Below are 23870 nucleotides of genomic sequence, written 5' to 3' on the forward strand. Positions count from 1 at the left end.
ACATTCTTCGATACAAAAAAGTGCCAGCACGATGGGTGCCCCGACAATTGACCTCGACAGCGTCGACATTGAAAGAGGCAATTTGGAAAAAGCGGCCTGGCCTTCTCACATCTGGTGTTCTGCTGTTGGATGACAATGCCAGACCACATTCGGCGACGGCAACGCAAAACCATATTGCAACTCTTGGTTGGGAGCACCTACACCATCCGCCATACAGTCCTGATCTCGCACCAAGTGACTTCCATCTGTTTCCGGTTTTGAAGAAAAATCTCGGGGAAAGGCGCTTTGGAAGCAATACTGAAGTGAAACAAGCCGTTCAACGCTTCTTCCATATGCAAAGCCCTGATATTTTCCTGGAGGGCTTTTTGAAGCTTATCAAGCGATATGACAAATGTCTCAATGTACTTGGTACCTATGTGGAAAAATAAAGGTATGTCATATCTTTAATGTCTCATTCTATTTTTTGACTTTCATACACAACTGTGACCACAGTCGACAGGGGAAACTTATTTTTCAGCTTACCTACGTATATTTATTTTGTTTTAGTATATTTATTTTGTTAGTTTATATTTTGCAAATATTTAAATAACTATTTTGGTTTAAATTTTATTATTTGTGTTCTTCAAATTTATGTTTCTCTTCATTTGCTAATGCTTTAGCACTGGGGGGGGGGACTATGTAAGTTAAAAAATACGTAAATCAAAATTATAACTTAAATTAGCAACAGCCCTTAATTACTCTTTTTAATTTGAGTAATTCCTCTCTTTATTCTAAAAACACTTTTATAGGCTGCGTCATTTCTAGATCAATACATACACATAATTTAATAACACTAGGACCTAGCTAATTCGGAACTCAAACTGAAACTTTCTCTTAATAAGATGGATAGTTTCTGTTACCACTAAGATGCTGCCACACTGCTTCTCTTCTTACCGCAAAGCCATCAAAAATGTAAAATGTTTGAAACAGGCACACCAAGTGAACTGTGGCCACAAGTGTTTTTTTTTTTTTTTCCCCCTTCCAAATGGCAAGCACTTGCCTATTCAGTACTGGCCACTTCTAAGGTAAGAAGTAGTGGCCATTTTATTGAGGAGGCACCTAACAGGTGACCACCACTTCCTCCTATGAAGAGACGAACAGTTATAACCATGCCTTCTAAAGATTCAAACATGTACTCTTCGGTACTGCAGTAGGCTCCTCTAACTACCAGACCATCAGGGCAACGAGGCCACAAATGTTAACTGAAATTAAAATAAATAATTAATCTGCATTGGCTGCAAATATTTTGTTCATTATGGATCAATATTATTACATATATAGAGATGATTAAGATTATAATACAATACTTTCCTATTAAGTTATGGGTAAGACTGGAGATTATGGATCACTGTCCATTAGTTATAGCCCCTCACTAAATCAGGCAACTTTGCATTTTCATTGAAATTATGCCAAGCTGCAAAAACCTGAAAACTGTTAGAGTTTCGAGTTAGTTTTTATAATATTTAACCAGGTTTTTATTAATATTTGTTGTTTCTCTGTGCTTTTCATAAATGATTGTGCTAGCAAAATAGCTGGCATCGAAAGAGTTGAACATGTGAGGTGCAAGATAAGGGCAAACAGATTTATTAAACTTTTTGAACGGATCAATGCAGATTTTGATGTAAATAAAAAAAAAAAAAAAAAATTGTTATACAAAAGTATATTATCTGTGGTTGAAATGAACATGCCATTTTGAATTTTACCTTCTTTTTTTCTCCTTCTATTGCACAACAAAGAAGTTTAATCGTAGCATATGGTACACATGGAATTTGGCAACATTATTGTGAGGAGTAAACGGTGTTGGTGACAATTTTCAAAATCGTGCTGAGGCCGTACTGTATTCTAGGATTTTACGAACAAATATTTTTTTCTACTATTTATTCTAAATCAAAATTTACTGTGGGAATATAAATCACATAGTCAAAATCGTTTAACTAGTTCTTTTTTTATTATTATTATTATTACTATTATGATCAGTAGTACAGTCAAAAGTCCTTGATCCGGACTCGTCGGGACTTCGGCGATTCCGGATTATCGATCATCAGTTTAAAGATGGCATGCAGAAATTCTAAAATTAAAAATATGAAATAAAGAACAATTATGATCTAAAGGGTATCAAAATTTACAAAAAAAAAGCTTAATATTTATTTGTTTACTTTATTAAACATTTCTTTCAATGTAAGTTGTTTAAGTTGCTTCGTTTTATGTGCTAATACTTTCTCTTTAATTCTATAAACAGACATAATTTCTTGTTTAGTTACAAAGTTCCGCTGTTCAAGTCCCGTAATTGCTGTGCCGAGAATACAGACTAACTTGTCAATCGAAATTTTTTCATTTTCACTAACCTCTCTATCACCTTCTTCATGTCTTTATCCATTTTTTGCAGCAATTCCACTTTTTGTTAGATGGACATCGAAACATACTGTCGTTTTGTAGATCCTTTGGGAGCTCCAGCATCGGAAATTCTATTTAACATAATCGAAATTTCAAGTTTACTTTTATAAAATTGCTCTTACAGTCTGCAAAAAATAGTAAGCCAGATCCAATTCAAAGATTAAGGAACAACGGAATCGTCAACATTAACTGAAATAGATAATTTTAGCTTATACCGTCCGTTATACATAAAACGTGCACGCGAAAATGTATTCTGCACTTGCGCACATGCATATACGCAGTCGTAAAGGTCTTACGCGCACGCGTAAACGTCTATGCGCATGTGTCAACGCGGCGCATGCGCAGAAAGTTTTTAGCTTTGAGGTCCGGATTAAGGGTGTCCGAATTAACGACTTTTGACTGTAGTATGTAAATGCATGGTTCAGATGACCATAATTTTGAATTTTGTTTTTGCCTTACATCTTGTTAAAGTTTTAGCCTGTATATGAATAAACATGTTTTTCCATTATTTATTGTTCATTTACTGTTTATACAATTTCTTAATTTTTGTCATAAAAAATTTGACATTTTTTTGCTTCTTTTTTAAAAATGTGAGTAGCATGAGAAGTTCTTAATACTGTTAATACATATTAATTTTAAAATACGGTCCTTTGTTGTTGTTTTGTTTTAAATGAGTTCTTTATATGTTTACAGGTTTCATTCAAAATCGCAAATTGTTTTTCTTGAATTTTTGTTTTAGAAAAGAGTTCTTTACATGTTTACAGGTTTCATAAAAATTGCAACCCTATCATGTAGCGATTTGACGGGTTAGGGATTCTTTTAAATCATACTAATTTTGCGAATTTTTGAAAACGAGTGTTTTATTCTATTTGTTTATGGCAAAAGCATCAAGAGTTTCTCCCTGATCTCGCTACCTTAAAAGAAATTGTGGAGCGTAACTAGCTATAATTAGCAGGGAGTAACTTTGTATGGGAAAATAGCTTGGACATGATACGCCATAAACATAAAAATTCTTTATAATGACTTCCATCATCTATTATAGCTGTAATGTTTAAAATACAACATTTTCAACAAATTTACATTTAAATATGTGCTGAGATAACGTTTTCGATGACGATAGATAACGTTTAATGGCTTCCGAGCTAACAAGATGCAGACAAGAAAAGAGGAGGAAAACAACCCACTTGTGCGGACATAAGAAACACAGACTTAAATGGTCTTTCAGAACTTACCGGTGTTTGAGGCTGTAAAAGAGACTGGGGCTGTGGTGTTAATCCACTGCTGCTAGTATAAGGTTGGATAACACTAACCCCAGTTCTCTGTTGCTGAATATGCTGATTTTGAGGGCTTTGGTGTATAGTATCATGCTGTTGCGGCTGAAGAGGGGAAGGTTGTAATTGTCTCTGAAGTTCTTGTATGTGCTGTTCTTCTACGGGATCAGGTTGGGACGGAACAGACAGTGGGGTACCCAAATTCAAGAAAGAACCAGATATATCCATGATGAATGTTATGATTTTATAAAACTGCTAATTGAAACAATATCACTTGAGAAACTTTAAAAAATTACACATTTCAAAGCATTCTTTTGGAAGTGTGAACATGTATCAATATCCTACACACACCGTTAGCATTATCTATAACAGCATTTATACTTTAATCAACAGGCGCAGCTATCGCTAAGGCCAGGAAGAAAATAAATTATGACTAATAGGTTACAGTTAATTACGACTGATGCATATTAAGAGAGATTATCCATGCAAAAACAAAATCAAGATAAAAGATAATGTTCATTTTAACTTTCGAATAATGATAATTATAATTACAATGTGAAAAGTGATTCAGACTTTTTCCTGTTTTATTTGAAAATCCTGTTTTGAGACTAATGGCCCTTCTTAGCTAATGCTCTAATCTTTTCTTCTGATTATAGAACTTTATTTGCATATATGCTTGACTAGATGAATAAAGTTATGTAACAAAAATTAAATGCAAGCAAAATCTTACTAAATTATGTAACCAATCTACGCTTTTATGTTACGTGTGAAATGGAAAGGATAGAAATGCGAATGTGAATACATTTCTAAACACTACTTACAATCTAAAATTTTAAACATTATTGTGATTACATTCGTAGTATATGTTAATTATACTAAACATTGATTAGCTAGTCAATAAATATTTTAAATTAATAAATTTCGGGCACTAAAATCGCTGGTGGCAATGCGTTTCTCTGGAAGGGTAGATGGTGTGATGAGAAAGTGAAAGTAAAATGTTTTGTTATTTTGTATACCGGCGGCGTGGAATACCCGTTTCGTTATAGTTACGTGTTGTGCGTCAAATTTTTATATATTTTATGAGTTATTAGAACGGAAAAAGTAAGTTTCCATTATATAGTCTCACTTTTACGTGAATTAAAATCGTTATTTTTAAGGAAGATGAGCATAACATGTACTAGTGAAATTGAGATAAGTTTGAACTACGAATGTTGATATAGTTTTAACCTCTATCTGACCTCAGAGACTTAGAGTAATCCTAGTGAAGGGATATGTGTTACAAAATATATCGCCAAAAATCCGTGCAACCGTCTACCAAAGTAGCACCCAAAATATATGCTGTCATTTAACTTTATAGTTATTTTATAAATTTATATGAATTCAATATAAAACACCAGTGACTCCTCGTAGCAAAAAAAAAAAAATTTTATTGTTTTTTTCAGGTATCAAATATGAACAAAATCTGTATTTATCAGCATAAAACTTTGAGAATAAAGAATTAACACAGAATTTTTCTTTCATATTTAAAAGCTGTAATTTTTACATTTTATTAATTTATAAGCATTTTCAGATCATATGCAGGTAAATGTGTGAATTTAAATGTATTTACGTGTAGCAGTTGATGCTTTAATGTTTGTTAGTATACTCCCACGTTCTACTGCAAGTCCACCAGGACTAGCGCAAGGCATTTTGCCAGTTAGTGCAACCTTTGCAAGCTGTAAATTTTGCTGCCTGGCTTCCGTAAATTCTTAAAATTTTTTTTACCCTAAATTTTGTTGCTTGATGCTTTACTTAATTCTGAAATTTTTGCTGCACCTAAATTCTGTTACACTGGCTGTGGCACTAGAGTGCAAGTGGGTAAATCTACTGAACGCTAACAGTTCGACCTGGGCTCAAATCATAATGAATGGGATTTTTTTTTTCCTGTTTGTTCCATTAAGATATCCATTCTCTTAAACAGATAGTCATAGTGATAAGTCAAGTGCCATAATGAAATAATTCAGTCTCCCAAAAGTCTTGAATATGATAAATTTCTAAAGCAAATTATGATGTAAATGCAAACTTCATGTAACTTTGAGTGGAGCTGTGCCTAGGTATTTTCTCATCTGAGGCAAAGAGGTAAATGCATACCCCTATATATACAGTCAAAAGTCGTTAATCCGGACTCGTTGGGACTTCGGCGATTTTTCCGGATTATAGAGCATCAGTTTAAATCTGGTAAGATGGCATGCAGAAATTATAAAATTAAAAATATGAAACCGTAATTTATGAAATAGAGAACAATTATGATCTAAAGGGTATCAAAACTTACAAAAAAAAAGCTTAATATTTATTTGTTTAATTTATTAAACATTTCTTTCAATGTAAGTTGTTTAAGTTGCTTCGTTTCATGTGATAATACTTTCTCTTTAATTCTATAAACAGACATAATTTCTTGTTCAGTTACAAAGTTCCGCTGTTCAAGTCCTATAATTGCTGTGTCGAGAATACTGACTAATTTGTCAATCGAAATTTTTTCGTTTTCAATAACCTCTGTGTCACTTTCTTCACTATTGGAAACGAATTATAATGACGAGGAATTTGATTTAAATCATATCAATGACGGAGTACATCGAGATGAAATACTACATTTAGTAACTAACTAACTAGTTTTATACCTGCTCCGCCAACTTAACGGCACTACAGGGACTGAAAATCAGTCAAAAAGCCACGCTAAGGATGGTTAAAACTCGCTTGCTGGACCCAGGGTCCCATATCCCCGAGACACCAACACATTTAAAAAGACCCTCTGATGAACGCTCAACGAACATCGAGCCCACTGCTAAACACGACCAAGTCAAGACCACCGTCTCGGCCGGGCCGAGACCACGGTGGGGTGGGCGATGACAACTTAGGGTCGATGACCGGCCGTTAAATTGGGCTACCTGCCAGTCCTACACGGGATGCCCCTCTCCTTAGGCTTTTACATGGAATACCAAGGACAGCAGGGACCAGACGCTCAATGGCCCAGTTTGCTATTTGGCTACCAATACCCTGGTGGAAGGGACACCTCCCGGCCCATGAAGAGCAAGTATAGACCTACCCCATGGACCATCGGGAACCGCCAAGTTCGTAAATTATATACCCCTGTGGCCGAGACTGCCTAGGTACAGATCCTAGCCAGTAGCTTCGCAGAGTTCTCTACGTCGACTTCCGGGGGGGGGGCTACATTTAGTAAGGAATTATAAGCCAAGTAAAATAAAAACATCTGCCCTGAAGATAAGGATAGTGCTGACAGATCAACTTCCAATTCATTCCGCGCCGCGGCATTCCCCCCAGCCGCAGAGCAGTGTGAAATTGATAATCAGATTTCAGAATGGTTAGAGAAACAAAGGATATGCCTTTATCCATTTTTTGCAGGAATTCCACTTTTTGTTTGATGGACATCGAAACATACTTTCGCTTTGTAGATCCTTTGGGAGCTCCAGCATCGGAAATTCTATTTGACATAATTGAAAGTTCAAGCTTACTTTTTATAAAATTGCTCTAACAGTCTGCAAAAAATAATAAGCCAGATCCAATTCGAAGATTAAGGAACAACGCAATTTGCAACAGTAACTGAAATAAATAATTGGATAATTTTAGCTTATACCGTCCGTTATACATAAAACGCACAGCCGTAAAGCGCGCGTTATGTTTCCGCATGCGCAGAAAGTTTGTAGCTTTGAGGTCCGGATTATAGATCATTCCGGGTTATGGGTGACCGAATTAACGACTTTTGACTGTAATCATTTATTATTGAACATATTTTGGTCTGTTTGGACCTCTCTAGGGAGGATATTTATACCAGTTTCCTCCTTGTACTTGAGTTTCTTAGTATCAACGGCTTTCTGGACCTTGTCTGACTTCGGCGGAATCTGGAGGAGAAACAGCAACAAAAACATCTATAATCAAATTAACAATAAATTGAATTTAATTTAAAAAATTTTAAAAATTTAAATACATATTTAATTAAATATTCTTTGCGCCATTGCTGCAAGGAATCTTTTTTTGCTTTTTTCCTTTTTTTAGAATTTAAATTTGCTTTTTTACTTTTATACGTATTTGTTAAGAATTTAAATTTGTTTAAATATAATCAAATTAATGTGTCTGTTTAAGTTCTTTATTCAGCAAAAGTAATTATGAATACCATACATGTCTTTAATCATAATTTTATGCATTCAGAAATTTAATATATATAATTTTTAAAAGGAAAAAGTAAAACATTCTAATTCCTTTTTAATAAACAGAAAATAACACTGAAATAATATAAATAGTACTGCAATTAATATAAAAATTATGACATTAATAGTCAAGCTTAAAAGCAATTCCCCCCCCCATCTTGATGAAATATAATTCACAATTTTTTTCAAAACCTACTTCATTATTAATTTTTTTTCTTTATGGAAAATAGTTACACAGTACAAAGTCTTTAATCCGGACTCGTTGGAAATGTATTTTTACCAAATCTTTCACAGGAAATAGAAGGTAGGCACTCAGTGAGTCTAACCAATTGCTCATAACTCTTTAGAAAAGTAGTCATTACTGTCATCCATATCACTGATTGGCTCATTTACTATGCATGTATATCCTTCCTTTGATAAATAACATTTTTCTCATAAACTGGAGTCGACGCTTTCCAAAATAGAAAGTGAAGTACGTAGTATCTATCTGAAAGCATCACAAAGAACAACAGAACATGATATAATAACCCTAAAAGACCTCTTATAGTAGTGAAGAAAAGATTAGGAGGAATATCAGAAATGCAAATGTTTATATCATTTTGGCAAGTTAAAGAACAAAGATCTATTTGTTTATATTATGTTCTCTCCTTCCCTACAACACCTTTATAGCAGATTGTTGGAAATGTTGAATAAAAAAAAAAAAAACATGCCTTTACTTCGTGAAAACAAAATGGTGTCCAAACAAAAACTAGCAGGTTGCTGTAGCAGGGTTGGTCGTCAAATTTCATATGGAAGTCAAGCATATTATGTTCAAACTGAGGGTCAGGATCCTAAAACTGTGTACAGTTTAATAGTAATAGGCACAGGATGCCATCAAGTGGTCTCTAAAAATGTTTTAATTTAAAATGCACTTGTGCATCTTCCAGGGATGCATGAGTGGGGCACCCAGTTGTGAGACATTTGTAGGAAATGCATATATGGAATGCCAGCCCAGAAAACATTTTTAAAAAAATCGGAGAATTGGCGTAAATTTGTCACTGGGCACAAATTTGGTGAAGAGTGACTATCTGCATTTCAACAGAAAAGCAACTCTAGATCTACGATGAAAATTACTGCATTGATATTCATTCTTCCTGCATGCTTTGTGATGATGTTGATGCAATGTAAACAGGCTACTACATTTATTGCTTCAGTGCACATTTGGAAAGTGGATAGAACTTCTTAGGATGTTATGACTAAGAAGACACCAGACTGTAAAATATTTTTTAAAAATTAAATTCTTATCATTTCAAAAGCGAACATGTTATGAGTATGAAAATGAATGCCAAATGCGTATCCTGAAGTTATCGTGGTTAATCTTTGGATTATGGTAACTTGGCGATTTTTTTGCGAAAATTTGGTGGCCAACCCTGCTACAGCAACCTGCTAGTTTTTGTTTGGATGCCGTTTTATTTTCACGAAGTAAAGGCATGTTTTTTTTTTTTTTTTTTTGTTCATCATTTCCAACATTTTTTTCCGAATTACGCTTATGCTAGAACTTTTATGGAACAAAAGTGCTTAATCATGACGAAGATTAGGTGCGAAATTGGGACAAAGTGCAGAATCGCCCACTGCTTGCCGCGTTTTTAAGAATTGCACATACACGGTATCATCCATGTACACGTCGACCTATTTTCACTTAAAAAAAAATCCCAGAATTGCACAAAAATGGCATTGCGCACACTCTTGACTATATCCATGTACACTGCTAAATTCCTAGCTAGTAACCTTTATCGCCTTACCAAAATGTCGCCAAACTACCTGTTACCATATTCCAAAAATTAGCTGTTATTGTGTTTATTTTGAACATTATGTGATTAATAATTATCCAAGTTTTTTTTTTTTAGTTATTATTTATTTTATGTAAACATAATACTGTGAGAGCTTTATCTGATTTTTTTTTTTTTTTTTTTTTCCTTAAATTTCAGACTGAAGTTTAACAATGGCAAAGAAGTTTTTTCCAAAATTGTTGACTGTTTATTGCCAGGAAACACTTATTCCTTGTTTGAGCCGAGCTACTTTTGCAACATCTAATACCATGCAAAAGCAGACCTGTAAATTTCTTATAGCTGGTGGTGGTACAGGTGGTATTACAATGGCTTCAAGAATACTGCGTCTTGGTGAGAAAGATGTTACAGTAATCGAACCTTCTGAGGTATAATTTATTAATTAATTTAATACTTTTAGATTATACTCTTCCCACCTAAAAGTCATGAATTCTTTGGAGGCTGTTTGCAAACTTATTGGCAAGTTTCAAAAGGAGTATTGTTTGGTTAGCTTCAAATCTATTTCACCAATGCAATCAATGCTGTCTTTTTTACATTCTTCTTTTTCCATAAAGATATGTATACTTTTCAGTTTTTTGTGCTTTTGCTGTACCCATTTTCACAATGATCTGTTGTTAAAAAAATCAGAAAATTGCACAACCTTTGCACCAAAACCCTAAAATGAGACAGGAAAAAGAGGTGCCTGTTGCCTTTAAGTAAACCACATTGTTCTCTGTACTTACAGAAAGCTAAGTCTGAGATTTTGTCAATGAAAACTGGAGTATGCAGTTAATCACTATGCTAAAATTCCCATAGGAAAGATTGTAATCTTCAGTTGTACTGACAAAAATGTTTGCTGATGTGGAAAGCCATCTGAAGGTATCCTATGTGTATACCTGGGCTGTCATATAAATACTTTTTTGGCAGTATGGTACATTGGCTTATGAGTACCTTTTTGTGGCTTTTAGGTGGGGTGCAAATAATCAGAAAGTGATGCTAATTTTAGTTGATTTAAAAAAAAAAAAAAGCCATTACTATTTATACTTTTGTTAGAATAGATTTTTAAATTCTTGTAGTATGGTGTTTCTAATGTAATCATGTTCCCTCTCCCCTCCATTGTTCATCAGTACCTGACTTCTAGAACATTATTAGAAATTATATCCTTTTAAAAATAATTGTTTTTTTAAAACAAAAATTATCTTTCAAGAGAATTAGGAGTTGTTATAACATCTTAAAAAATTAAAAATAGTTTTATAAGCATTCTGTAATTATTGTTATTTAGTAATCCCCCTTGAACTGATTTATGCTTTTATATAAAATCTATTGAAAAAGAATATGAATTTTTAAAATAGATCAATAATTGATAAGTGCCATTCAATCAAACTTATCATCAAATTACTGTCATCTTCTCACCTTCCCAGCTGATCTTTCATTGCTAAAGTGCATATCTTGGTAATCCTTTTATGTGATCATAAGTAAATCTTGCAGTGAATTTGCTTTGATCTCATTTATTATTTCAAATTGTTGACCTTTTTGTGTAGATTTCAATTTCAATAACAAATAGAAGTTCAAAGGGACCAAATCTGAGGAGTAGGAAAGCTACAGGTAGACAGTTATAGCTTGTTTAGCCAGGAATTCAAGGATAAGGAATAATAAGGATGCAGATGCATTATCATGATGAAGCTTTGAGGTCTTGTTTCTCCAAACTTCTGACCTCTTCCTTTATACTGCTTTTTTGAAATGCCTCGTAATACAAGTAAATGTGTGCCTCATTTAACAAATTCATGATTTCTCAATCAAAAAAAGATTATCAATACCATCTTTAGAATCGTGCTTCTTTTTGATCATACGACAATATTCCTACCCAATAGGATGATTGCCTTTTTGTTTCAATGCCAAAGCCGTAAACATTTTCATAACCTGTTATAATGCGTTTTAGAAAGTTTGATTGACATCTGAATGGTTTAACAACTTTCAACTAGCTGAAAAACTAGTGTTTTTTTTTTTTTTTTTTTTTTTTTTTTTTTTTTTTTTTTTTAACCTTCCTCTTCATCAGTTGATATGAGGCATTAATTTTGCTGCAGAAGGATGCATCTGGAAATTTTCTATCAAAATAGTGTGATATGAACTTTTGCTGATGAAATCCTAAGCACACTTGTTGGACAGTTAAACAATGAATTGTATAAACCAGAGCACTCATTTTTTCTGGTGTGAAGATCATTTATGAGGAAAATGCTTGATTTAAAATGTTGTTATCATTTGTAACATTGGGACTGCCTGAAATAATCCTCTTAATAAGTTGCAACAATGACAAAATGGTGTGTTCTCTTAAGGAGAGCTGGTGCAAGATCAAGGTTGATGGTTGATGCTATACAACATAATTACAGCAGACTGCCATGTTGACACATTAGTGCTCTAATGTTCGGTTGCTTTTTGAACAGACCTCGTGTACTATTGATAATTGATATGTGGCTAATGCTTTTGCAACTAATGGTTGTAGATGAATACTTTCAGTTACAAAAATGCTTTAAGTGTTTCAAATATTTGTATTTGGTTATTTTTAACTTTATAAAAGCAGTTTTGTAAATATGAGGGTTGGAACTTTAATAGTGGCAACTATTTATTTACAAGGAATACAAAAGTGATTCATGTCACCATGTTTTACAGTCCTTCAATATAGTCGCCAGCATTGTGTACAACCCGTTTCCAATGATGTGGAAGTCGCAGAATACCTGTAGCAGCACCTGTTTTGTTGATAGTTTGAATGGACCGGTCTACTGCCGCAAAAATCTCAGGAACGGTTTGGAAGTGAGTGCCACGAAGTTGTTCCTTCATCTTAGGAATTAAGTCAAAGTCACAAGGGCTTAGATCTGGGGAGTATGGTGGATGGTAAAGCACTTCCCAGTCCCATCGCTTGAACAAATCAGTCAAAGCTTGTGCTGCATGCGGCCGAGCATTGTCATGCAAAATGAGAGGAGCGTTCTGCAGAAAGTGTCGCCGTTTTTTTCTCAAAGCTGGTCGGAGATTGTGCTCCAAAAATGAGCAGTATTAATGCGCAGTGACAGTCTGCTGTAGGGGAACGGTATGTGTTAGGATGATACCATCACAGTCGTACACGAAAATCACCATAACTTTCACATTGCTGGGGTTCTGACAAAATTTCGAACGTCATGGTGACCCGTGATGACGCCATTCGTTTGATTGGCGTTTCAGTTCTGGCTGGTACGAAGCATCTCCTTCGCGCTCATAACACTCCAGGTGGGTTCGAGCAGCATCGTATCGTAGCCATTTCTGCATTTCCGTCAATTGATGTGGAACCCATTGTGAAGCAATTTTTCTCATGGACAGGCGTTCCTTCAGAATGTGCAGCACAGTCATATGCACTAATCCTGTTTGTCCGGCCAGCTGACGAATGGTTTGGCGGTGATCACTGTCCATTAGTGAGGCAACAGCTTGCACGTCTGCATCGCTGACACTCGGATGACCGGACCGCACCATATCTGCCACGTTTTGGCTTCCTTCATTGAATGCTTTTACCCATCTTGCTACAGTTCTGTAAGGCAATGCAGATTCCCCGCAAGCCTCTTGAAGCCCTTGATGACACTGTTGTGCTGTACGACCTCTGGCACATTAAATTTTTATCCAACATCGTTGTTCTTGTTTTGAAAACATCCTGACAACACTTACTTTAGACCGTGAGCTAATACGAGGATCCGTTCTTCGCGTCACTCCGCATGCGCGTGATGTAGGCAGGGCAAGTCTTTTTGCTGAGAGGTAAGGTAGGTATGTAGTTCACGTGTGGTATACATGATATTCTTTGGTTTTATTGCGTAGCGTTTTTTCAGCTGTGTTGCCACTATTAAAGTTCTAACCCTCGTATTATAAAATCTGACTTATCTGCCTCTTCGATAGTTATATTAAGTAAAATTGGTACTTTTCCGTTTCGCCGGCGCATATCTCGCCGAGCAGACTTTATTGCCGACAACATACAGTATACACATAAAAAATATTAAAAAAATGTTAGTTCTAAGAATTCTTTTTTTGAAGGCATAAACATTTTAATATCGCTTAAAATTTTATAAAAAGACAATAAATTTGTAAAAAGACATTAATTTAAGAATTTACTATGCTTTCATAGTTCAACATCCTGATTCGCCGGTTTATATCACGTGACCCCAAGCGATCTCATCTCACTTAAACTACTCTACAAAAATCTAATGCTCTCAGTAATTATCTACATTAATTTCAAGTTAAATCTTAATTTGGAACACAAGTTTGCAAGAAATATTTCAATTCGTACGAATAGCTTACTCAGAAATTATTTAAAACTGCAGTGCTTTACTTCGCTAATTCATTCTCGTTAGAATTGGTGAATTTAAACCTTGACTTTACCTTTTCTATATTTTCGGCTTCGGGTAAGCGCTGTGATTGCATCCTAATTGACTTAATTACCGAAAATGGCCTTAGACATAAAACTGAACTATCTGATAAAAATTCTATGTAATTATATGCCAGTATTGAAAGAAACAATCAATCTGATAAGAAAAAGCTGCGAGTTGTTTTGAAAATGAGGCTTAAAAGGTTACCAGCGAGAATACTCTGTTTGGCATCGGTTGTACCATTATTGGCGACTTTATCACTTGCGCCGGCAAAACGGAAAAGTACCGTAAAATTTTATACTCTTTATAAAAAATGAAAAAAAAAGTTATATTTCTGCAAGACAAAAATTGAGCAAAATATTTAATTTCAAAATTTGGTATATTTGCTGATTTTTTTGGTATTTTTTAAAGGTTCAGTTAAAAAATAAATTATAATAATTTGAGATAATTTTCTTCCCCTTAATGTCATTTAATGACATTCTTTTATGATTTATTAGTGTGTGTTAATGTGTAACCTTCTTACAATTCCTTACATTGCATAATCAAATGCATTTTCTGGCAAGTAATTTACGAGTTTTTAAGTGCTAAAATTCTATTTACAATATTCACATACAGTTTTATTACTTTATTATCATAATCAAATAATCAAAATAATTTATTTGACTAGAAGTATTATTCACTTTTAATTTATGCAAATAATATTACAAGTTGATTATGTACCAATATTGAAGCTTGTCACTGTTTTCTAAAACAAGAACTCTTAAGATTCTGTAAATAAAATCTCCTCTTTGAAAAGTGTTATGTTGATCAATGCTTTCCTAACAGTCTGTATAGCAGTGTTTATTGCTTAATCTGTTTACTACAGAAATTTATTTCTAAACTGATACAGTCAAATGTCGTTAATCCTGACTCGTCGGGACTTCGGCGATTCCGGATTATCGATTTTTCCGGATTATAGATCATCAATTTAAATCTCATAAGATGGCATGCAGAAATACTAAAATTAAAAATATGAAACTGTAATTTATGAAATAAAGAACAATTATGATCTAAAGGGTATCAAAATTTACAAAAAAAAAGCTTAATATTTATTTGTTTACTTTATTAAACATTTCTTTCAATGTAAGTTGTTTAAGTTGCTTCATTTTATGTGATAATGCTTTCTCTTTAATTCAATAAACAGACATAATTTCTTGTTCAGTTACAAAGTTCCGCTGTTCAAGTCCCGTAATTGCTGTGCCGAGAATACCGACTAACTTGTCAATCGAAATTTTTTCTTTTTCACTAACCTCTCTGTTACCTTCTTCACGTCTTTATCCATTTTTTGCGGCAATTCCACTTTTTGTTTGATGGGCATCGAAACATACTTTCGTTTTGTAGATCCTTTGGGAGCCCCAGCATCGGAAATTCTATTTGACATAATCGAAAGTTCAAGTTTACTTTTATAAAATTGCTCTTACAGTCTGCAAAAAATAATAAGCCAGTTCGAAGATTAAGGAACAATGGAATCATCAACATTAACTGAAATAGATAATTAGATAATTTTAGCTTATACCATCCGTTATACATAAAATGCACACGCGAAAACGTATTCTGCACTTGCACACACACGCCTATGCGCAGTCATAAAGGTCTTACGCACACGCGTAAACGCCTATGCGCATGCGCAGAAAGTTTTTAGCTTTGAGGTCCGGATTATAGATCATTCCGGATTATGGGTGTCCGAATTAACGACTTTTGACTGTATTTCATTTTTAGCTACAGACAAATGCAAACATTTTATTCTTCAATTTGCATACTACCCCCAACAGTGACTCAGACTTTGAAATTAAATATTTTAGTAAAATTTTGTCACATTTAAGCCAAATTTCTTGTAATTTCCACGTAAAATGCTAGATTTCATAATTTTTGACTTATTTAATTTAAAATTTTACTTTAGTAACTGACTTTTTAAATTTTCAAATGCCATGACATGAATCGTTTCCCTATTTAAAACATTTTTGTAATTTGTGATGCATTAAATTCCTGATTAATTAGAGTAATTCATGGATTTGGGGCATCCATGGTTAACCCAAAATCATAGTTAATCCAACAGTAGTCAAGCTTTGTACTCGGAGAAGAATCAGTGGGAAACATAAGAGTAATGGTTGTACACTTAATTTATTTTTAAGATGTAACAATATATTTTTAGTGGATGATTTGCCAGTGTTTATGTATTCCAGATTATATGCAATTAAATTGTATACAGTTGTATATAAAAGCAATTTCTAGTTACTGTTACATCATCTGCTATCACTGCTATTCTCGCATGAGCATATGAGATTTTACTTAATAAGTAAGAAATTCAGATTAATATTAAATTATTGAGAGCTGCTGTTTTCTTATCTTTTTATGAATAATCTAATTTTAATTATATTCATTGTTTTTATTAAACTATTTTTTATTGATAATAAATAAAAGTATAATATTGTATGCACTATTTTGCTTTTTTCAGAATCATTATTATCAGCCTTACTGGACTTTAATTGGAGGACAAAAGAAAAGTCTTCCTGATTCTTGTCGTCCAACTAGTAGTGTGATGCCACGTGGTGTGAATTGGGTAAAAGACAAAATTGTAGAAATTGATCCTTTGTCTAATTCTGTTTGTACTGCTAATGGTAGAAAAGTAAGCATTTGTTTCATGCATATTTTTTTTTATTTGTTAATTGTGTTTTGTATGCTTATTAAAAATTTCTTGAAAATTGAAATTCATTTTCAGAATGTTTTTTAGTAAATAAAAAGTGCTGGAAATCTTGGATTTTGAAAGTCTTGAAAAATACCTAAATTTTTCATTCTATTTAAAATGGAATGGAAAAATCATCAATCTTTTCCTATTGAGTCGATGTTCATTAGTAGAAGTAAACAAAATGTATTTTCTTTGCATGTTTGACTTGGGATAAATTACTTCATCATCATTGGAAGTAGCATGTATTCTACCAAAACCTTGATGTACAGCGCGCAAAAGGTGGGACAGTTCTATATCTCCCGTTCTACTCGGCCGATTAACAAAATTCAAATAGCGTTTCTCATATCTCAAAAACGCGGCTTAGGATATATAGGATTGTTTTAACAGAGGTATTTTGACACAAAATGGGGCTTTTTCTGAAATAGCATAAACATAACAATTGTTTTTCCCTATTTCAATTCTACGGCTCAAATTATGCCTAGATATTAAATTTTGTAAAATTTGGTGCGAAATTTACGGAGTAATTAAAAAATTTATCTCGGCACAATTTTTTTTAAATTTGCGCCAAGAATAATTCACTTGGTAAACCTCTTTAACATGTGGCAACCAATTTTCCTTTCCCTTCCATTATGCTTAAGCGGGAAAAAAGGCACGTCATTCCTACCTTTTTACATTGTGCATGAGCGGAAAAAAATTCACTGCGTTTCTATTTCCAAAGAATTTTAGCAAAGTGTGTAAACCACATTTGATGTTTTATCACTTTCAACAAATATACCAAATTTTAAAATGCGCCAATATATAAATTCACGTATATCTTCAGAAATTTTGAATAAAAAGCTGTAATTTTTTGCAGCTATACTTAGAAATATGTCTACTTTAAGATGATAGTAAAAATTTTATAGATTATAATTCAACAATTTTTTTGAAAAATTTATAAAAATTATTTAAAAATACAAATTTTAAAAATAAATCATAAAAAAATGGGGGAATTTTATTTGTAATGAACCTAAATTTAAAAATGTGAAGGGAAGAATCAAATAAAAAGAGAGATTATAAATATATGCCAAATTCAATTAACGTTGAGGAACTAAAATTTTAAGAGCTATTTTTTTAAAAAACTACTTGTGTAATTTCTACAGAACTTAAGTTTAGCGTGATTTAAGTCGAAATCGAAATATGGAAAAAATTGGTATTTTATTTCAGAAAAAGTCTGATTTTCTGTCAAAATGTCAATATAAGAACAATGCTATATATAAATCTAATACATATCTTAAGTCGCGCTTTCCAGACATGAAAAACGCAAATTGAACTTCGTCAATCGGCCCAGTAGAACAGGAGATATAGAACTGTCCTCACCTCTTTTTTACCCCTAATAATGGAATTTATGTAGTAGGATTAGATAATCTGAATTTTGAAGTGAATATACAGCAGGAATATCACTGTATTCTGAACATATTGTTTTATGGCTGTAATTTATTGAATATTATATTGGAAGATAATTAAAACATATTTATGTATAGTCAACTCCTGATTAACCAGGATAATACAGTGGGTAATCGGTTAACGAACAGTTCAGACAGCGAACAAATCGAACAATGAACACTTTCAGGAAAGATTTTTGTGTTCGGACAACGAACAATATCTGGATAATGAACAAAAACTAATTCTAACGAAAACCTCTCGGCTCTCAGAACACCCGACACCAGTCCTCAATTCGTCCTGAAAATGGATGTGTGCGTGCACTAACACGTCATCATTGGATGTGCGCACGCGCAGACATGTCATCATTGATACTATGTAGCAGTGAGGCAGCACCGCACAACATGTACGGTAGTGTGCGACGACACTTTGCCAATTATATACTATAGTTGGTTTCTGTCCATGTGATTTTCGTATGTGCTTCTCTAAATGCTTTATAAAAAAACTTTCCCTGGCTGACAGTGCAGTTTTTACCTCGGAATATGACTTCACTGATTCAGCCAATGGATCAAGAAGTTATTGCAGGTTTCAATAAATTGTACACTCATGAGCTGTTTTGGCAATGTTTTGAAGCATGTCAATTCTCCTCAAAGATGACTTTAAAAACGTTTTGGATAGGAAAATTTGACATTCTTGAAGCTATTCGTCTTATTGAAAAGGCGTGGTCAGAAATCACTCGACGACAGTTGGACCAAGAAACTCAGCGAAATGTGTTTCCCTCTGAAAAAGAGGAAGACGAAAGAGGAGCAAAGCCAACATCTGCCATTAAAGAGCTTTTGAAGAAGTGGGAGGATAACACAGCAACGGTCTTAAAATGGCACCCAAACCAAGCTGATGTCAATAGGTTTGCTGATCTCTACAACGACATTGCTATCAATCATTTCCTGAAAGTCCCGAAGGAGAGAGAAAAACAACCGACATTGGACATGTTCTTTAACGCCCAAAGAATGGAAAAGGACTGATTAATAAGTAAGACTATATGTATATATTATATTTGTAATAAATAAACTTACTAAGAAATTATACTTGTACATGACATTTTTTTTTAATTTAATTTTTAGGATCACCAGAAGGAATTAATCAAATTCCCATTAACATGTATGTTAAATCGTGATCGGTTAATGAGCGATTCGGATAGCAAACATAATCTTGGAACAGATTATGTATGTTAACCGATTACCCACTGTACCAGGAGAATTTTAAACTCAAAATCGCAAATTAATCCAGTCTGAGTGCAGACGGAGTAACCCGTATTATAATAAACAGAATAATACTACTAAAAATTTACCTGGATTTTCAAACATTTGATTTAGAGAATAAATTCATTTGGTTATGTAAATTAAATCAATATTCAAAAGAAAAAAGACTTTCAATAAAGGACTGAAGAGTAAACATAAAGTGAAAGACTTTGAAGGAGCTAAGTTGTAAATGACGTTAAGTATTTGGAAGAGAACTTGAACGATGTCGTTGTGATCTAACTAGCATTGTTTCATTATACAGGGTTTGTATATTCTGGCTTGCATACATTAAATTACAAAATATTGCAAGTAAAAACTATTTCCAAATCTTATCATGTATACTGCTTATGCTACTGCTATTCTAAATACTTTTCGTTTCATTTTTGTTATTCCTTTTCGAATAATTTTTCATTATTCTGCTGTAAAAATAGTACTGTACAAAGTCCATAATCTGGACTCCTTGGTACTCCGGCGATTCCGGGTTAGGGCTTTTTCCGGATTATAGATCATCAATTTAAATCTGGTAAGATGGCATGCAGAAATTATACAATTAAAAATATGAAACCGTAATTTATGAAATAAAGAGCAATTATGATTTAAACGGTATCAGAATTTACAAAAAAAAAGCTTAATATTTATTTATTTACTTTATTAAACATTTCTTTCAATGTAAGTTGTTTAAGTTGCTTCGTTTTTTGTGCTAATACTTTCTCTTTAATTCTAGAAACAGACATAATTTCTTGTTCAGTTGCAAAGTTCCACTGTTCAAGGCCCTGCAATTGCTGTGTCGAGAATATGGACTAACTTGTCAATCGAAATTTTTTCAATATCCTCTCTGTCACTTTCTTCACTATCGGAAGCGCGCATTAAACATGCATGTGTAAAGCATTAAAAAAAAAAATTGTAACTTTGATGTCCTTATTATAGATCATTCCAAATAATGGACGTCCGGATTACGGACTTAGTACTGCATAACTCTCTTTAAAAAAAAAATGGTATGGTTGACTGTAAAATATTATTTACAACTCTTTTGAAAATCTAAATGAACCATTATATATTTGGACTTTTTAAATGGAGAAATATTTTTGTATATTATTTTATATTTTGATGTCGCAATAATCTTTAAAGTTGTAAATGTATTCTATAGTAAAATGTTCCAAAAATTCATTTTATTGATTTTATTCTAGATCTTCTGAAAAATGTAATTTTAATTTTAATGCATTTGCCTTTCTCTAGGCTGATGTGTCTAGTGTTGATCATCACATCAAAGGAAAGGAAGGGAAAAATATTTAAAATTAGCAATGATTTTCTCTTCTGAAGCCAATTAAAAGTCAGGTGATAAAATATTTAACACTGGTGGTTGCATCCCTGCACCAAAATGAGTATATTTTTGTGTAGTGTGAATCATTTCGTTTATAACATTCTTCACCAAGACATCCCTTCCAGTGTAGATAACCCATCACTTAAATTAAAAGTTACATAATTCTTTATCTAATATCAGATGCATGTACATGTAACATGTCAATAACAAAAACTTCTTTGTTAAGATCATTGTTTACTTCTCTGACTTCAGTTCATAACATAAATCTCATACTATTAAAATTGTGCATGTGAGGAAATTGTTATTTTACGAGGCTGTATTGTTCATATTTGCATCGAGAGCCTTTATGATAAACTTCATGCAGCAGCAAAATTATATTCTATCTGCACAGCTGTAGATTGCTAATTCTTGGTTGTTTTATTTATTTATTTTGCATATAGTTAAAAGAAATAACATGTTAGATTTTTTTGAGCTAGTCCCCCCCCCCTTTCAAAGCACCAAAGTTTTCTTTTAGTCTCAAAACTCGTCTTTTGTCCATATCATATTTGTGTCCTTATTACTTTTCAAATTGTTATCACTAAATTTTATTGTGATGTGTAATAAAATGTGATAATAAAGCTTGATGAAAAAAAAAGGGGGGGGGAGATTAGGAAGAGTGAATTCAAGAGCAAATTGGTAACCTGCAGTTTTTTTGCTCAAGCCTTAGGATTGTTATGCACATTAATTTATTTCTTGCATGCATATTGTAAAAACACTTTTTATAAACTGATAACATTATGTAGTGATGGATTTCTGACTTAATTGCTTTTCATCAAATACTGCAGTGTCAAAAATATGTGAAAGAACTTTTTTAAACATTGAGAATATATGAAATAAAAAATTTTTACCTTGCAATTTATGTATTTTATGACTGCTTTTTTTTTTGAAAAATAAAAGTATATATATTCTTGTCAGTGGGACATCAGTTGAAATTTCTGAACCATTATGTCAAATGTGGTACCTCTTTATTCTCTATTTTTTTTTTATTATTCATAAGTAAATATGTAATGATGTTATTGAAAATAAACAGGAAATATGAATATTTAATTCTAGAACTTTAGAGAGGGAGATAGTATGTAATAACTATCACTAGTAGAATTCTGCCATTTGCAATGTGTGTAATAAATAATTCTCTTAGAGATGAAGCAAAATTTAGCATTCGTTACCTTTTGAAAATAAATGATTCAGTTGCTGAAAATGCTTAAGCTTGTGTCTTAAAAATAATTTTTTATATATTGATATTGCAAATTAATTCACAGCAATAATTAATCATTTTATTTGTTTACAATTCAATTTTCATAATTTAAAATTTTAATTAGCATTATATGAATTAGATAATGCTATTGTGTTTGTTAAATTCAAATTTCATTCCTTGCAGCAATGGTGCAACAGAATTATTTAATTTTATTTAGCTTTACTAATTAATTTTTTATGAAGCAATATGTATATTGTTATATACAAAATATGTATATATATATTCTGCAAAGAAATAATGATATTTTTTTATTATCCATACCCCTTCCCTGAAAAGTCACAAACCATTCAAGATTAATTTTTTGCTAGAGTGAGTCATGAAAGACAATAGCCATTTTAAAAAAATACACTAAGAATTACATAAAACAGGAACCAATTAACAAAATAAAAAATACAAGTCTGTAATAAAACACTTTTTTGGCACTGTTTTCACCATGTAGATAGTGATCTCTTTTATTTTCAGAAAATATCAGAGATTTGCAGAAACTCAACATCATTCACAACTTGACATTGCACACTTTTTTTGTTCTCACTACGTAGAGCAACCTGTTTTTGCTTTTAAAAGAATTTAAAAATTGCACAAAATTTGATTCATAAAAGGTCGATCATTTATGAAGTACAGCTTCATGGAATACAAATTTTTGCATTCTGTATTATTAGAGAAAACACCATACTTCTGAAGAAATGAAATGCTGTCTTTTTCATCTGCCGGCGAACTCCACAGGCCCATTACAATTGAATTTGTTACAAGGGGGGAATGCGCTCAATGACTCAAAAACAAACACAAGTATCCTTCAAATTTAAAAGTGAAAATGCAGCCTTTGGTGAAAAGTGGCTTTCATCTGCTGTGCACATGCCTAGCTACATTGCTACATAAATACAATTTGGCAGTGTCATGTATTGCCTGTTTGGCAACATAGCATGTTGTATCGCAAATACTTTTCAGGGTGTACAGATATTCAATGTAATTTTAATCAGTAATCTCTTGACTTCCCCTTTTTTTTAATAATCATTTGAGGCTTTCAAATTATTTCAGAATACCACTTTCAAAGAACTACAAATATTTTTTGTGCAAGATTTGACACTGTTGTTTGAAGTTAAGGTGTTAGTTAGATGAAGTTAAGGTTATAGGGAGTTTTCTAGAACAAAAAAACAAATGGTATTCTAATGGGAAACATTAAGTATGGTAATGTCCCAGCCAAGCATGAATAGTTTTTAACAGGTGATTAAAGATATATCTGGTTTCGATACTGCAGTAATGGAATGCCATTCTTTCATGATTTACCAACTGTGAATATTTCTGTTGGAAAACATCTCTTAATTTTGTTAGCTGATAAAAATGCACAAGTACAGGTACAAGTGGACGGGACACCGAAATTTCACCATTAGTTGTACATGTATGGTTCCATCGCACTGGTTGGACAGCTGCACTCCTTTTTTGATGGAGAGCACCTCAGGGTATAGTCAAGAAAATCTCCCACCTCTCTTTCCGTACCACTAAAAAAAACTTCAGCTCACCAGTATTTTAAGTGCTTCAATGCTGCAGGGACAATATATTTTTACAAGCTTCAACAATGTCTTCTCCAGGATTTAAACATCAGTCCATCATTATGTCAATCACCATCACTAACTACTGTTTCCAGTAGGCATCACGATGACAATAGATAATGTATGCTAGCTTGGTTACTTTGATTTTGGTGAAAATTTGGACAATTCCTAATGTT

The 23870-nt window shown here is 33.0% G+C and overlaps 2 protein-coding genes across 5 annotated transcripts in view; one reads left to right on the forward strand and one right to left on the reverse strand.

Moving 5' to 3' along the window:
• Positions 1-4108, reverse strand: part of Tbp (TATA binding protein) — a 70741-nt gene extending 66633 nt beyond the window's left edge. For both annotated transcript variants that reach the window (XR_015038409.1, XM_085807238.1), the window contains exon 1: positions 3666-4108. Coding sequence is in view for 1 of the 2 variants with exons in the window: in XM_085807238.1 (XP_085663364.1) it covers positions 3666-3932 (267 nt within the window). In the remaining variant the exon portion in view is untranslated. The remainder of the gene's footprint in view (positions 1-3665) is intronic.
• A 539-nt stretch (positions 4109-4647) lies between these two features.
• Positions 4648-23870, forward strand: part of Sqor (Sulfide quinone oxidoreductase) — a 44387-nt gene continuing 25164 nt past the window's right edge. For all 3 annotated transcript variants that reach the window (XM_085807272.1, XM_035370130.2, XM_085807266.1), the window contains exons 1-3: positions 4648-4805; positions 9874-10100; positions 16585-16755. In XM_085807272.1, the coding sequence (XP_085663398.1) occupies positions 9888-10100; positions 16585-16755 (384 nt within the window). In that variant the 5' untranslated portion in view covers positions 4648-4805; positions 9874-9887. The remainder of the gene's footprint in view (positions 4806-9873; positions 10101-16584; positions 16756-23870) is intronic.

Source organism: Stegodyphus dumicola, chromosome 1, assembly GCF_044657685.1.
Source record: "Stegodyphus dumicola isolate Sdum_Otavi_A_Nest chromosome 1, ASM4465768v1".
NCBI lineage: Eukaryota > Metazoa > Arthropoda > Arachnida > Araneae > Eresidae > Stegodyphus > Stegodyphus dumicola.